The 17,732-nt window shown below is 35.8% G+C and overlaps 1 protein-coding gene across 1 annotated transcript; it reads right to left on the reverse strand.

The window, feature by feature from the left end:
* Window positions 1-5,303: 5,303 nt before the first annotated feature.
* Window positions 5,304-16,477, reverse strand: LOC128238255 (heterogeneous nuclear ribonucleoprotein R-like). The gene is made up of 13 exons (XM_052953962.1): window positions 16,351-16,477; window positions 15,532-15,646; window positions 14,848-15,071; window positions 14,532-14,642; window positions 14,044-14,220; window positions 13,590-13,725; window positions 12,929-13,137; window positions 12,605-12,778; window positions 9,304-9,404; window positions 8,627-8,727; window positions 8,291-8,412; window positions 5,982-7,880; window positions 5,304-5,447 (listed from the first exon to the last, which is right to left on the reverse strand). Exons 2-12 carry the CDS (start codon window positions 15,644-15,646, stop codon window positions 7,533-7,535), a joined length of 1,818 nt encoding a protein of 605 aa, XP_052809922.1. The 5' UTR covers window positions 16,351-16,477; the 3' UTR covers window positions 5,304-5,447; window positions 5,982-7,532.
* Between the last annotated feature and the right edge of the window lie 1,255 nt (window positions 16,478-17,732).

Consider the following 17,732-nt stretch of genomic DNA (forward strand, 5'->3'; position numbering starts at 1 on the left):
GACAAAACCACCGCACTCACACGGCCATGCGGGGCCACCTGGAAAGTAAAAACAATTGATTGGTGCATAATTGCCTAATTGTCTTATCAGATCTCCGATCTGAGTATCCTGCTGTGCAGTATGGGATATTTTAAGATAGAAATGGACCCTTAATGGCCCCGAGCCGATAAACCTACCGGTAAACACACGAAAATGGCCCCTACTGTCAAACCAGTGTGATAAGAAGAAGATGCACAGCAGTGGATTATCATGCCGAATATTCCTTAAATCAGGCCTTAAAAGGGGGAGGGTCACTTTTAAAAGGCTTAAACTAGGCCTTTAAGACACACAACAGTCTGATCTTTAGTTCTATTGTTGGTTTTTCGTATTGGAAGTTATTCTATCCAGATTGGTATTTTTTTTTACGAGATTGTTTAATCAAACTGCTGCGGGAACAGTGTTTCCAGGATTCGTCATTCAGTCTGACACCATATAAACTTAGGTCAACAGTGTATTTATAAATCAACATGAACAAAACTAGTAGGAACTATATGAGAAGCAATAGAATTATATCGTAACAACAGGTTATTAAAATGAGTAAAACATTATAACAACATTTAAACTAAATGAAGAGTCAAAGAAACTATTTTCAACTGTAGAAGCTCATAAAATGTGTACGTCGTCACACTGCATCTTCGTCAATCTTGTATGATTTTTATGTGATTATCAATTGACTGTGTTTATCAATCATTTATATAGTTTGTTTTATACTGTATCAAGCTCAAAGAGTCTGTGGTAGGTCTGTATTTTATTTTGTTGTGAAACATTCTGTCCAACTGCTAATGTGACATACTGCTAATGTTACTCATTCTGTCTTGTGGTAACACTAGCACATACTCGCAATTAGCAATTTATAATATATATGTTTAATATCAAAGGTAATGATAGTTGCACCATACTAGAGACATTTATATCACCACAACAAAAACATTTATGTTTATAGCTTATCTGATCTGATATAAAAAGAAAACCTATGTTTGCAGAAAATATTTTCTGTCTTGTTGTCCAATTTGGGTTTGTTTCAATAAATTTATTTGAGAAAAACAAAACAATCTTTAATTTTTGTCTGTACAATCTGTTTTATAGATAAATGAATCATTTAGTGCAAGACAAAATACTTCTTTGGATCAAAATATTTATAAAAAACAAGTTTTTACCGGCAATATTGTAACACTAGCACAATTGGTATGGTGATACAAAATTCTTTTTTTTTATAAAAACACATGAATAAATCATTGCAAATGTTCTAAAATATGATAGATAAGAAATTGCCGTAAAAGATTATGTTAAAATCACAAATCTGCAATAAATTTTAAAAATCAATATTCGCCGGGAACTTTTTGGTCACCAAAACGTGAAATCTGCCATGTGCAAAGTAATTTTGACAACCTATCTCTGCCTATGTACGTTATATAGAAACATTTCGTAATGATTAAACTCCAGGTATGACCTTGATCAAATTTAGTTGTGGGTCTTGCACCCTACACATCATCTTTATATGCCGGACATGTGCCTGTAAATTTTAAAATACCTCCGTGCATGAAAAAGATACAGTCCAGACACAACAAACTATAATGTACATGCATCATTCAAGATAAACCTGTAAGTGTGGCCTTGACCATTGAGCTAGGGTAGAGGGTCTTGCACGAGACATGTATAAAACACATGCCAATTTATTTAAAAATACACCAGTGCATGACAAAGTTATAGCCTAACAAGACCAACTAATCCATCTATGAAGCATTCCATAATGATAAACCACAAGTGTGGCCTTGACCTTCTGAGGCAGGAAAATGGGCCTTACATGCAACAAGTATGGTACAATTGTCCATTTATTTTAAAACCCCTCAGTTTGACACCATTACAGCCCACACGACCGTATATGCATAATAATAAGCAGGTTTCTACGATTAAATTAAGTGAGACCTTTGAGGTGGAGTCGTGGGTTTTGTGCACAACACGTATATCTATGTATCGAACACTGAACGGCCATGTATGGGGCGCCCTTGGGGTCAAAAGCGCACTGCTGTAGAAGAAACAAGAGGCACATCAGTGCCTGTGCTCCACTGGCCAAAAGGTTCAAGCAAAGACCACCTAACGAACATTTTCGTCAAGTTTCATAGAAATACAATCATCAATTTTTGAGGAGAAGTTATTTAATTTTTTTTTTTACTTTAATAGCTCTGGCTGCCATGTTGTGCAGTGGACCGAAATGATTTGGGCAATTTGAGTAAAGGAGCACCAAACAAACATTTCTGTAAAGTTTTATCGAAAAAAGGTCATCGGTTTCTACGACAAGTCGTATAAAGTTTTTTGTTTTTTTAGCTCTGGCAGCCATGGTGTGCAGTGGACTGGAACCATTTAACAAATTTTGGTTAATGACCATCCAAGGAACATTTCTGTTAAGTTTCATCAAAATCTGATCATCGGTTTCTGAGAAGATGTTCTTTAAAGGTTTTTCTATTTTTTTGCCCTGTCAGCCATGTTGTGCAGCGGACCGGAACCATTTGAGCAATTTTGGTTAAGGACCACCCAAGGAACAATTCTGTCAAGTTTCATCAAAATCTGCCTATCCGTTTCAGAGGAGATGTCGTTTAAAGATTTTGCTATTTTTAGCTCTGGCGGCCATATTGTGCAATGGACCGGAACCATTTGAGCAATTTTGGTAAAGGACCATCCAAGGAACATTTCTGTTAAGTTTCATCAAAATCTGATCATCGGTTTCTGAGAAGATGTTCTTAAAAGGTTTTTCTATTTTTTTGCCCTGGCAGCCATGTTGTGCAGCGGACCGGAACCATTTGAGCAATTTTGGTTAAGGACCACCCAAGGAACAATTCTGTCAAGTTTCATCAAAATCTGCCTATCCGTTTCAGAGGAGATGTCGTTTAAAGATTTTGCTATTTTCAGCTGTGGCGGCCATATTGTGCAATGGACAAGAACCATTTGAGCAATTTTAATAAAGGACCACCCAAGGAACATTACTGTCAAGTTTCATCAAAATCTGCCGAACCGTTTCAGAGGAGATGTCGTTTAAAGATTTTGCTATTTTTAGCTCTGGCGGCCATATTGTGCAATGGACCGGAACCATTTGAGCAATTTTGGTAAAGGACCACCAAAGGAACATTCCTGTGAAGTTTTGTCAAAATCCGCTCATCAGTTTCAGAGGAGATGTCGTTTAAAGTAAAAGTTTACGCACGCACGCACGCACTCACGACGGACAATCTGTGACGACATAAGCTCCATGGCCTTCGGCCAGTGGAGCTAAAAATGGCTTTTAGAAGCTCTTTTAAGGGCTCACCCGACTTTAAATTGAAGCAAACTTGAATATTAACTTAAACATCTGAAAGCAACCGCGGACAAATAACATCCCTGAATTTATATCATGCAAGTGTGACCTTGACTTTGGGGTAGGGACGTGCGTTGTTTTTGGGACAGACGGGACAGGACCAACGATACTGTGTATGCTACATTCCAATATCCATGATGTGATTGACCTGGCAGCTGGAGGGCTGAAACATTTTCGGCCATGGGTTTATGGGGCGCTCTTGGGGTCAAAAGCGCACTGCTATAAGAAACTAGAAATGTGTCCATAGGACACGGATGCCCCCACTTCGATTTTTTGTCACAGAAAATAAGCCATAATGATTATTCAGGATAATCTGCACATATAGGATAAGTTGAGTTGAGTTGGGTTTTACGGCATCGCAAGACTGTATAGGTTATATGGCGCCATTCAGGCAGGAAAAAACTTGTTGGATCCACATTGGACACATACTTTTCAAGAATTAGATTGGAAACATATATTTTTGAAGTATTTTTGGCAAAAAAGGGCCGTAACTCCTTAATGACTAAAGCGATTTCCATGACTATCGAACTTGATCAAGATATTATGGTCACAAACATGTGTTTAAAGTTTGGTGAGGATTGGACAAACAGTTTTCAAGAATTAGATTGGAAACATATATTTTTGAAGTATTTTTGGCAAAAAAGGGCCGTAACTCCTTAATGACTAAAGCGATTTCCATGACTATCGAACTTGATCAAGATATTATGGTCACAAACATGTGTTTAAAGTTTGGTGAGGATTGGACAAACGGTTTTCAAGAATTAGATCGGAAACAATCTTCGGGACGTACGTACGTACAGACAGACAGACAGACGTACGTACGGACAAGGGCAACCCTATATGCCGCCACTTTGTGAGGGCATAAAAATGGCTTTTAGAAGCTCTTTTGAGGGCTCACCCGACTTTAAATTGAAGCAAACTTGAATATTAACTTAAACATCTGAAAGCAACCGCGGACAAATAACATACCTGAATTTATATCATGCAAGTGTGACCTTGACTTTGGGGTAGGGACGTGCGTTGTTTATGGGACAAAACAATAGGATGAATCCTTACCCTACTACCCATAGTGAAAACGGCAGTTTGTTTCTAAGTATGTTTACGGCATCCATAGCTATTTGAGTAAATATGCAAATGTTTCACAACCATCGTAATCATGTTAACACATTCCACTAAAAGTAAGAGTTTTGTTTTATTGCTGGATGATACGCCTTTTACGGAAGACCAATAATCTGGCTTCCCACGGGATTGACTGTTTACCCAAAACCCTTGATGTTGTGTCACTTATAAAATGATACTTGTGGTATGTGCTATTTGGTAATGGCCTAGACACAATATGAACTACAGATTGCTTTTTTGGAAAAGCGTGTCTCTATTGTTTGGTCGTAGCTGAGAAAAAATAAATGATGAACATAAAATATGTAATTATGGACTGGAGACGAACCAACAGTGAAGTTTATTCACCCGTATTAAAGTGAAAATCTACTGCCTAAGATCCTGGGTGCAGGCGTTCTTTAGTAACTGAGCGGTAACCGTTCCTTCACCTCAAGGTCACAGTGAACTTTATCTTTGACCTACTGATCTCAAAATCAATAGGTCATCTACTAGTCATGACCAACTAGCATACCAAGTATGAAGTTCCTGGGTGCAAGCGTTCTTTAGTTATTGAGTGGAAACCTTTCTTCTCCTCAAGGTCACGGTGATCTTGACCTTTGATCTCAAAATCAATGGGAGTTATAGTTACTGGTCATGATCGACTAGCATACAAGTATGAAACTCCTGCACATATGCACGTCAACCATTTCCAGGGTGCTCTACAGGGAGACCCGTATCGAGCAGCATTGACCTTTAGTGTGACCTTGACCATGTTTTTCCCCAAATTCTATTAAATCTTACAACTTTTTCAAAAATAAAGAAGTGCTTTTCAAATTTTATTTTTGCATAGCATACACATTCCTTTGGCAATGCCACAGTTGCAACACTTGTGTTTTGTCCATATGTACAAGTTTAATGCCAGTGTGTATTATGTCATTCCCGTCTCCTCCCAATGACCAAGCCATACCTGCAAAAAACGTGGAAATACTGGGTAAACATATAGATGTATCATGTTTTTCATGTTATTTGATATAAACGTTTCCAGTTGAATTGTCATGCAGTATCGAGACATTTGCTCTAAATAAAGTATGGTTTTGAATATCTGTCCATTTAAAGAAATAATTCAAAATTTAGAATGATTAATTTAGAATACATTACCTTTCACCAAATATTAAGTAAACATGGAATACAATGCCCCAATTTTGTTGTCTAGAATTTAAATCCAGCAGATAGTTTTAGAGGGGAATCCAAACTGAAACATGCATCTCGTTTTAACAATTTCACAGCAATCTTCTTTGTAGTTCCAAACACTAAGAATCCAAGTATTCCACAAATTGTGTTTGTTTATTCCAACAGTTTGATATGAACAAAATTTCCTTTGCCCTTTTTGTCATCATTAACCATGTCAACGAAACACACTAAGCAGTAGTATTCTTTTTTTCAGCACAGTTGGAGGCAAAACAGACTTATTACTGGCATTGCAAACCCGTATTTGTTTTACCTTGTTTGTTAAACAGCCTCTTTCGTGACGTCTGTCTGGTTACTCTGCCGTAACCCATTTTGTATGCCATGATGTTAAATATAAGATCTTCGAGGAAATGAAGATCTATCGTATTTACATATTCCAAAACTAAACTGCTCACTCAATTCGAGCAAAGCACAACTACAATATCTTTTACAGAAATAATTGATAAACGTACAAAAATATACTAAACCATTTTTAAACAGAACATACATCTGAAAAGAAACATACAGATCTACTGATAAATTAAATATCAATTTGAGATCTTTTTCTTCAATGAAATAATTTGTACATATTTTTTTAAAAATGCTTGATTTCTTTTGACAAGCTTGGATCATTTTAAATGTGTGATAAATACAAAATTTTGTTATGAGAAATACATAATTTTGTTGTTTTAGATATGGCAACAGATGGTTTGTTTGCCGGTAGAAGCCTTATCCTTCCTCAGTTTCTAGTGAGAAAGAGAGAAAGAAACAACAATTGAATATGGTAAAATAAGAACAATAACATAGTAATGAGGGGCATGTATTCATCATGGTGATTCAAAAGTTTAGCTTGAATGTTGCAATACTGATACTCGTATCTACATATTTTAAGCTTTCTAAAATCTGAGTTTGTTTAATTTCCACTCTTGTAACAGAAATGTACATAACAAATCTTTAATTTCACCTCTCCACAAAATATACTGCAAAAAACAATACATCTTTAGTTTTTGTCTTCCCTTTTTTTGCTATTGCCAAATGAAAACGACAAATTTTAGAAGGTTTTTAGTCAACCATGATTTATTACCACTGATTTACAATGTGTTTTCACAATCTACTAGTGATTCATAAAAGGACAACATGATGAATGACAAGAGTCAAAAACAATATTTTACAATATACTACTACACTATTTTTTTCATGATGTAATTGATACGAACAAAGACAAAAAAGAAGAACCAAGTCTTCAGTGCCTATAATCAAGTGCCATCAAATTTTAGCATAATTATATTCAACAAAAAAGTTTAATCAAGTTCTACAAATTATGTGCTTCGATACTTTTCGAAATTACTATTTACATATCAGCAAAAATAATTTCTGAAAACAGAAATCAAAGTTTAAAATGCTGCTGCTAAATGGGGGTAAGAAAGAACTGCCAAAGAATAGTACTCATTTGATTCTTTAACATTTAAAACCGAGGGATTGAACATTACTGTCTTATGCTCCAAATCATGTTAAATTCGTATTCTGCAAAACATTGGTAGACTCCAGCAGATGGACAATGTATTTATAAAAAAAATATGACCAAAATAAAAATTAGCCAAATATCCAATTCGATTAAAACACACTTAACAACGTGGACTTGAGAACTCAAAACCACCAGTCTTAACCAAATCATACACAAGACGATGCTCACACAGACTGTTTAAAAATTTCCTATAGGTATGGCTATTTACAGATGGTGCTGCTCTCTGGACTCAGTGACGGGAAGTGTTTTACTCTCCTGACAGTACCTTTATTGGGTTGAAAACCTATATTGGCTACCGTTTCAGCCCCAATTTTGACCGTAGGAGTCCTGGTACCACTGAGCATCTCCTTCACCACTGTAACCAGCACCATACCCACTTTGACCCAGAGGTTGCTGGGCTATTGGCTGGGCTCCCCACTCGCTAGCGGTAGCCCTACGTTTAGCCTGTGCGCCTGCGGTAGCAGGAGCTGCTTCCGGAGCCTTTCTCTTGCCACCTCTTGGAGTCTGCTGGCCTCTACCTGCAACTGGTGCTCCCCTCCCTCGCATCATGGCCCCCCTGGCCCTGGCAGCTCCCCGCATGCCCCTTGCAGCAGCCGGACCCCCTCTAGGTCCACCGCGGGGAGGCCCCCCTCCTCGACCGCGACCGGGCTGGCAAAAGCAAAACACAGAAATTGTGAAATTAAAGCGTAGTTTATAAACACACGGCAAACAAAGCACAGCAAGAACAAACAAGCAAATTATCACGTAAGCAAAAGTATTTTACAAATAAAGCAATGCTTAGCATAATGATTAAATGTTAAAAGATTAAAAACAACAAACTATAAATGAGGTAGAATAAAACATCATCAGATCACTATTCCATTTACATAATTCATAATCAAAGAACATGTATGTAACAGTATGACATTATATATGATATAAAGCCAGATATATACATTAAGCTTAATCTGGAAAAACATGAAAACAAAAGAAATTGAGAACAAAACAGTTTACAAATTGGTTATGACAAGAAACATTTGATAGAAAACAAGGAGCTGGTTGCTATTAGAGATACTTACTGGGGGCATGAAAGGTGCGCCTCTTCCACCTCTACCTCCCCTCATTGGCGGTCCACCGTAGCCACCAAAGTACTCGTCACCACCACCTCCATAATAATCGTAGTAGTCATCATAGAAATAGTCTGCAACGGATAAACAGGTTCAAATGTAAAAAGCTATTTACTAGGGATGAAACGATAATCAGTACTGTAGAAATCTGGTTAATTACAACTGAGGATGCCAAATCTTTAATTAAAAAATAAAGACCTATTGCTTCTACAATTTTGGGTCTATTAAGACTGTAAGTATGCCCAGTTCAGGTGAAAGAAACTTTGGGGTCGTAGATATGGCACAAACCTGGTGGGGGTGGGGGTCCACGTCTGAAGCCACCACCTCGACCACCCATCAATGGAGGGGGAGCCATCCTTGCAGGTGGTCCATAGGAAAAATCATCAAAACTGAAAAAACATCAACATCTTGACAGTTATAAATGAATTCTTACATCTGGAATGAATTACACATGGTTTGATACCTGTATATTATCTTGTACCTTATTCAAATCATTCTTGGTTAACTAGGCACATACCTAGATTAATTTTGCCACACATACATACACATTTTATGGTTTGTGCACTGCTTACAACAAGGTTGTGTAGAAATTAGCTTGTTTGCCACAAAACACATATTTATGTCTTGTTAACGCTCTTACATTATTTAGTATGTGGACATTTTGTAATATAAACCTGGTTGATGATGTCACTGTCCTATCAACTTGAATAAAAAATGGAAGAAAAGAACGTTGGTTAGACAACACCATTGGAGCGTATTACAAGGTGCTCTTTTTTAGTTTATAAGAACTTATTCCTCAAATATCACGTGACCAACCGACTTGAGATTAAAATCATATGACCAACCAACCTAATAAACCAAAGTTCATAAGGCACTATGTTACCAGGTCAATTTGTATGCAACGCCAAGTGAAGGGATAAAACAGAAAATTCTCCAGATTTGATTATGAAAATGATGTACAATACCCTGGTCCTCTCATCTTCATCATTTGTGTTCGGCGATCTTTCTTCTTGTTTTCTGATGGTGGTTTTGCCAAAGAAACTTCAATACACAATTTCCCCACGGTCTGAAATATACCAGAATCAGAATTCTATAGATAACACCAAACAAGGGATCTATTTCCCTAAAATGTATTTAGGGTGTGCGTGTCGTGTACAATACAAGTAATGGTCATAGCTCCACAGTGAGCGATGATGGTAAGATGTATTGACATTTCTCTACACAATATAGCAGCCTGGATAGTTGAACCACTACACAGGACCTGGATTGTGAGGGTCAAGGCTCTGAGCTTGATATATTCACAAGTAAGAACTATAATGTTATAATTTAAAACTTTGATTTTGTTAGATTTATCAAAGCTTAAAAATAGTTGTTTCACTGCAAGAACTTAGAGGATGTTTGTATTTTGTGTAACTTTTTCCTATAATATATGTTACAAATGCTACAAAATGCCTTGTCAGACAGAGGGACATTTAAATAAATTCATGTTGTTATTATAAATTCATGTTATTATTTCATCAAGCAAAATAATAATGCAAAAAATGCACGTTCTGAATCTTCAACATCAATTACCTGGTAAAACATACATTACTCGTGTAGTTAAGAGAATAGTTACTTTCAATACATTAACACTGTTTCTAACATCCATTTTGCCAAGTCTATGTAGTAGCATACATTAAAATGGGTAAAGATACCAATGTACAATACGAGTAATGGTCATAGCTCCACAGTGAGCGATGATGGTAAGATGTATTGACATTTCTCTACACAATATAGCAGCCTGGATAACTGTACCGCTATACAGGACCTGGATTGTGAGTGCCCGCCTCTGTGATCAAAACTATTTAAAATAAACATATCTGTTACACAATTTATTATCAAAACCAAATGATATTGTTTGACTTTGGCATTTCGGTAAATAATCTGACCTTTTTCTGTATAAAGAAAGATCTAACACAACAAACATTATAGTCATATCTGTCTTTTTTCTGTATTTCAAAGAGTGAATCCCAAATTAAAATAAAACAAAAAACTACAATTTCACAAAAGGGTCAGCGAAATTCATAGTTAAGAAATATTTATCACCATAATTTTGTCAATGGACTGTTGTGAATTTCTTAATAATAAATGTACAAGTCCCATTTCTAGCACTTACAATAATCTTGCTTTTTCAGGAATTATTGTTGCTATTTTCACACTTGGAAGGGCCTGGACCATTTCACAAAAAGGATAAAAGCACTGCACGTGGTTTATGCTACCAAACAGAATTATGGCCATTAGCACACTGTTTAGTACATTAAGTCACATAAAAATGGTCAAATACATAACTAAATAGTATAGGGAGGGTTATGCATTTACAGTCAACACGCATTACCAATCGTAAATAATAATTCAAGGTTGAAGGCAGCGGTCAAAATTAGCACCAAGTCCACAAGTTTGAAATAGTTGATGCCATGAACATATGCCACTACTTAGTGTATGAACTAAGGCTTGTCCTTTCAACAAGTCTTATTTCAATCAAAGTGAAGGCATTAACTATTTTAGTCAAGGAAAACACTTGACCTCTTCAGAATCCTTGTTTTGAATTGAAAATGAACATTTGCCAGAACAAGTGTAGCCATTTGGTCTAATTATACCACACAGAAAACAACAACTAGTGATGAATACCATTTTAACAGTTAGCTTGTAAGTGTACAATACGAGTAATGGTCATAGCTCCACAATGAGCGATGATGGTAAGATGTATTGACATTTCTCTACACAATATAGCAGCCTGGATAGTTGAACCACTGCACAGGACCTGGATTGTGAGGATCAAGACCTGGTGATCTGTATATAATGCATATAGCCAAAAAATCAATGTTTTTTTTGGTAATCTGACCATTTTTTCTTAAAGATGCCAACTGTTGAACCCTTCTGGGTTTTTTCCCATTTCCGAGGTAATAATTTTCATTAGTTAGTGAATAAAGTTTCAAAGCTGAATAAATCTAAATGGTTGACTTCAAAGTTCAATGAAATCAATAGCGCCTGGAGGATATAGAGCAACCAAGATCACATATATAAAGACATAATTTTATTGGCAGACTGTGAAAATAACTCCTCAAATCAAAATAGCAAATTAACTTCAAATACCGTAAATGACTTGGTATTAGACGCATTTCCCCCCCTTAGATTTTGATGTAAAAAATGCCTGCGTATAATACCCAGTAACAAGCTTTTAAACTTTTTTCTGAGGTCGATTTCAGGCAGAGAGTTTGTTTAGATTTATGTAGAAAGGGAAGTTACTCGCGTCATATCGATTGAGTATCTACGGGTTAAAATGGCAGTTGAAGATCGGGATACGGTATATTTTTGTCAGTTGTACGATAAGGTGTGAAAAATTCGCACTGCCTTTAGACCTGTTTAACATACCAATACTACAAACTGATGCAATAATGGTCATGATTTTTCGCACTTTTCCATGTTCTTTATTCTTTTCTGTAGGTGTTGACACTTTAAGAACAAGCCTGTACAATATAAAGTTTTTGCATACAATAACTTCCCTATTCATTCTCGACAGGTTATCGTTTACGATATACTGTCGGAAAGAAATCTTACAAATAGTAAAAAAGGTACATTTCAGTGCCATCCAGAAATAAATTGTCACACTTAAGTAATTTTCAGTGCCTATCCAAACATGAAACGAATAAAAATGAAACATATTTTGCACTATCATTGTATGGTTTTAAAGATAACCATCGCCATTTTCACAAAAAAAATTCCCCGTCACTGTCAACCAACATGGTGGCCAAGTTTGGTAGACGATTTTGACATATTTTCTATGCATCCTTTAACCCAAAACTTAGATTTAATGTTTTTTTCTTAATTTTTTTTGCCTGCGTCTAATACCCCCCATCGTCTTATACCCAGTCATTTACGGTAATCCTACCTACCTTAGAAACCTTAGGGATGTTACTAATGTTTTGCATACCAATGCTAACAATATATCAATTGCCAATTACTTGTGGTTGAATTCAACATTTACATTAAACAATGTTTTCAAACAACGATTTTGCAAGGTCTACGTATAAACATACACTATAATATGAGTAAATATGGGTGTACAATACGAGTAATGGTCATAGCCTCACAGTGAGCGATGATGGTAAGATGTATTGACATTTCTCTACACAATATAGCAGCCTGTGCAGCTGAAGCACTACACAGGACCTGGATTGTGAGGGTTGGTTCATACCAAAATTCTATGACTAATCAAGTGTAATTTACCTGTCCATTGAGAGCTTCACATGCAGCCAGTGCATGTTCCCTCTCCTCAAAGTGGACAAAGCCATAATCCTTGATCTTCTTTACTCTCTCAACTGTTCCATACTTCTCGAATACTTCCTTCAACGACTCCTCTGTAACATCAGTCGTCAAGTTCTTCACATACAAGACTTTCACCTGAAATGGATATATTTTTTAATCTTCAGTAAGGCATTTGTGTTACATGACAAACTCATAATACACATGATATTACAAATATGAATCAAGAGTTCTAGAATCTGTTTCATAATTTAAAAAATTGCAGGAAATTCCCCATTTAATTCTTACCTTGGACATTGTTGCATCATCGGGTTCTTCCACAGGGTCAGCCCAATCCACAATGATGTCACAGTTCCAGACCTTGACCCGCCCGGAAGCCAGTTTTCGTCGAGCAGTTGAAGCACTCTTGTGAGAATCATAGTCCAGGAACGCGAACCCTCGGTTCTTCTGGTTTTCTTTCTCAACAGATCTGTAGATGATCACCCTGTCAAGGCCCTCTGAATTTTTTTTTCCAAATGGTTAAAATCGGCTCTATGGCAGTGCCAAGCATTAACTCAACCATTAACAAGAGCTGTCACAGAGACAAGAATAGCAGTTTGGTAAAACATGTATGGCTAACTTTAAAATTAGACTACATGCAAAACCAACCAGAATTTCCAAGTCCAAAATTTTAAGGGGCAAAATCTAAAATCTTCATTATATGCATAATAAAGTTATGATACTTGATTTTATAGTTTCAATACGATACACCAAGTAGTTGCCGCGTCATGTGTGCTGACATGAAAGCCCGTAATCAGAATTTCTAAATTGAATAATAAAGCGGCAAAATTCATATTAAATACAAGATAAGAGTAATCTATCTTTATTAATTAAAACAGTTGGATGGTAGAGCACTGTTAGAAAGTTTTTCAATGTATTTTTAAAAATGACAGTAAAAAAGAGGATGAACCTGTTCTTTTGGAGAATTCTTCCTTTATTTCTTCTTCTGCTTTGCTCTTTGGAATGTTCCCTACAAAGAGTCTTTGGTTGGCAATGGATACATTTGCCTTTAAAGTCTTTCCTTTCTTAATTTCATAACCTTCCAGCTGCAAAAGAAAAATTAAATTACACATGAGCTATCCACACACTTTTAATTGGAATACCTTTATTCTCTACATTTATTTAAGACATCTGATGCTTGACAATTAACAGTCAGACTGTTTATAAAAGATTTTCAATAATTTCTCTCACATCTGTCTCTGGCTCTATCAAGCATTGCTGAAATATGCTAATATGTACAATTGACAAATCGGGTAAAGTTCAAACATCTTAGTTTGCTAAGGTAGGTTACTACGTACAAATTATAAATTAAAATTCAACAGCTAAAATATGGAAGTTTAAAGTTCACCGAAAATGCATATCACCTTTTCTACACAAGTTTTGGCATCTTTTTTATCCACATATGTACAGAAGGCATATCCCCTGTTGAAGCCAGTCATGGGATCCATCATGAGTCGAAGATCCCAAACCCGCCCACACTCCTCAACCAGTGGAATCAATTCATCCTCAAACACATCCTTTGGGATCTTACCGATAAATACCTGATAAATAACAATGAACATTTTATGAAATATTTTCATGTAAACATCAGACAGAAGTTACTTAAAGAGAACACTTCATGCCAAAATTACTATATCATTGACAAGTTTTGATAGCAAAGTTAGTCCCAAACACTCTATAATCGAGGAAGTTATTTGGTAAAACTGAATGCTTTCCAGGCTTGTCCAAGTTCAGGATTTAATATAGCAGTGATTGTTCAAAGTTGATGCCCAGCAATAGGATAACAATATTGATTTATCATCCAAAAGACTAATCACGAAAAGTAACTCCTAGAATAGCTTTTAAGTTGTACCTCATGGCCAGGCCCAGGCTGTGGACCATCGCCCCAGTCTGGAGGAGGACCGCCATATTTTCTCTGACCAGTTGTAACATCTAATGTGTAGCCAGATTTGTCAAGAATCTCCTGAAATCACAAATGAATTTAATACAAGCCTTTAACAATCCATTTTAAAGCAGGCTTACAGGCATGAAAGAGACAAAACTCCGCTATGACAACAAATTAAGTGACAAATTATTTTTTGCTACCTGAACCTTGTTTTATTGAAAACTTCTAACTCTGTAATCATAATAACTTGATATTGAATGATCTAAGTTAAAGCTCATTGTACCTTTATTTTGTCTGGATCTGGTCCCTTAGGGGCAGCATTAGCACCGCCACTCTTGCTTTTTTGTCTGTAAGTTTTCATTTGACCGCACAAAAAAGCACTTTTATTTGTAACATGTTCCAAACTGGCTTCATTGAACTGTTCCAATACTTTGATGGCATCATCCGGATTGAATTCTTTTAAAGCATCAAGGGCTCTTTCATCAAGTTCTGAATGTGATAGTTTTCCTGCAAAGACAATTTACATCAATTTAATATTGTTTTAATCAACAAAGTCAGAACTATAGTGAATTGCATATATGTTAAACAACAACACACACAAAAGAACAAATAAATAATATTAAGTAATAATTGCATGGTTCTCAATTAGATTATGTTGATATGTCTCGAAAGAATGAGAACCAGCAAGCTTATGGGTCTTAGGCATGACCTACTTTTTTTGAAAATTGTGAGCGTCATTCACTGCATTCTGATGGCACTTAAGAACACAGGTTGAAATTAACTGCATGTTAAAATTGCACCTTAATATCACATTATATAAATGATAATTACAAGAATTCCTGTCAATCTTTCTCTTCTCCAGTTGTTAGTCATCTTCGCTGCAAACGAGGCTCAGCTTATTCGCAAGTTCAGGGCATATACTAATTAAGCATAAAAATGACATTCTGTGGTCAATGTAGCACTTTACCTGTTGTGTAGATCTTTTCAAGTTCACCTGCAACAAGTTTAGAAATTCCATATTCAACTAGAAAGTTAAATTCGTCGCTGTGAGCTGTGTCGTCCATTTCACTCCCGTTTTGCATCTGAAATGAGAAGTTAAGTTGTCATTTCATTTTATTTTAAGAATCATCAGACTGATATTTAGCCTGTACAACTGGAGCCTTAATACAATAGACAAAATAGTATTTATCAGTCATTTTTTAATAGAAATTATGCCTTTTTACAAATATACTATCGAGATAAAAATTCAGCCTACAATAATGTGGAGTGTCAAAGACCGTTAGTATGTACTCAACTGAAACCGAATTTCACGGTAGAGTAAGTTTGGAGTTACATACCTCGTTTCTTTTTTGTATATGAAAGACACTTAATATCTTCAGATGTGTTGTTTATCTCATTGTATGTACCCAAAATGGTTTTAAACAACATTTAAGTGACAAACAATGATCCAGATGCCTGTGCAATCAACTTGTGCCAAGAAACTACGAAAACCCGTTTTTTTTTCTCACCTCACATTCAACAATATTTGAGTGCTTCCTCGCAAAAACGTATTCTGCCATTACTTGTACAACTGTAACTGTTACTTTTAACGGGAAGTATTCGAAGATATTTTTTTGTTTTTATGCCTCAACATAACAATGGCGGCCATTTTTAACATTTTTTCGGTAGGACCGTCCGATTTCTTGCAATGAAATACGAAAAAACATCCTATAAATATGTTACAATATTTAGCAGAATAACTTAATTAGCATCAATATATCAATTTAGCAACAATAATACGCCTTACCGTTTTGATACCAGGATATAATTGCAATTTTAGTTGTTGTTTTGTATATTTTCTTTCATCGACCAATGATTATCAAACAAAAAGGCACGCGCTGGAACGGGGTTTTCAAATTTTACCGCACGGATCCTTAAGAAGTCGTTAAATAAAAGAAACAAAATCAGAAACATATTTATGATTAAAATCATACATAATGAATTGTTTTAAATATTTTTATTAATGTTGATTGATATTTCAATTTTAGATTGTGGCGTTACATTTTTTTTAAATTTGTTTGGAGACTAAATTGTATTTTGTCAAAAAGGCTTCATATGAAATGGTAAGTGCAGCCTTTTTGCTATACCGCTGGTTTCAAACGCTGGGGTGCTCATGAACTTTATTACGGTATTAATAAATAATCTGTTAGCTTTTGTCATATTGATTGCGTATGAAAGTACTGTTGACTATACTGAGTCATATCCTAACATTAAGGGGTCCTTTCCTTGACTCTGCCATTTTCCACTCCTTATAAATGATTTGTGGAGTCTTTTCGGCCTTACGCAAATTTCAGGCAGACATTTCGACACCTGTTGTGTATGATAAGAACATAAAGTAACAGACCCCTGTGTATGAAAATGGAGTAAGTCAGACCCGAATCGGGATTTGTATTATAGGTTTATTCTGTACAACACGGTTTGACAACAACTAACCATGATTATTGGAATACATGTATATAATGCGTGAATGCAATTCGCTGACTACTTAGCTGGTAGGCGGAACTTATCAGATCACGCAGAGCATATCAGAGACCACTACATAAAGCAATTCCAGTTACTATGGCTTCAAAACAAATAAATATCATTAGTCCGGCAGCGGAAGTCGAGTACCTTGCATCGGAGGGTATAGAACATGTTTTGGGTTCTTCAAGTAGCCTTGATCCTCCAGTTAAGGAATCCGTTTGATGGCCTCGCGCCTCCCTTGGGTAAATCGAGATATTCAAGATGGCGTCCAAGATGGCCGCCAAATTTAACCCAAATTAACAATTGACTCTTAATTTGTTTTAACGATTAAATTCCTGTCAAATTAAGCATAAATCAACACAGACTAATTAAATATACAACGGGCACAATCGTTTACAAGTGTTTAAAAACAATGTTAATTTTCTTTATTCAAAATTACAGTGTAGTATGTATTAAAAGCTTTAGAACAATTACTACATCAGTTCTAACTTAAATAGAGAAGTTAGTTTGTTAATTCAAAGATTTATATATTCGTTTTGTTTGCTTTTTGTATCAATTTTCTTATGCTTTACATTTTCTAAATGATTGAACATGACATACATGTATGCGCATTGTTGCAATGGCAGCAAGAGTGTTGCATTGAGTATTTGACTCACATGAACATTT

The sequence above is a fragment of the Mya arenaria genome, chromosome 6 (assembly GCF_026914265.1).
Source record: "Mya arenaria isolate MELC-2E11 chromosome 6, ASM2691426v1".
Lineage (NCBI taxonomy): Eukaryota > Metazoa > Mollusca > Bivalvia > Myida > Myidae > Mya > Mya arenaria.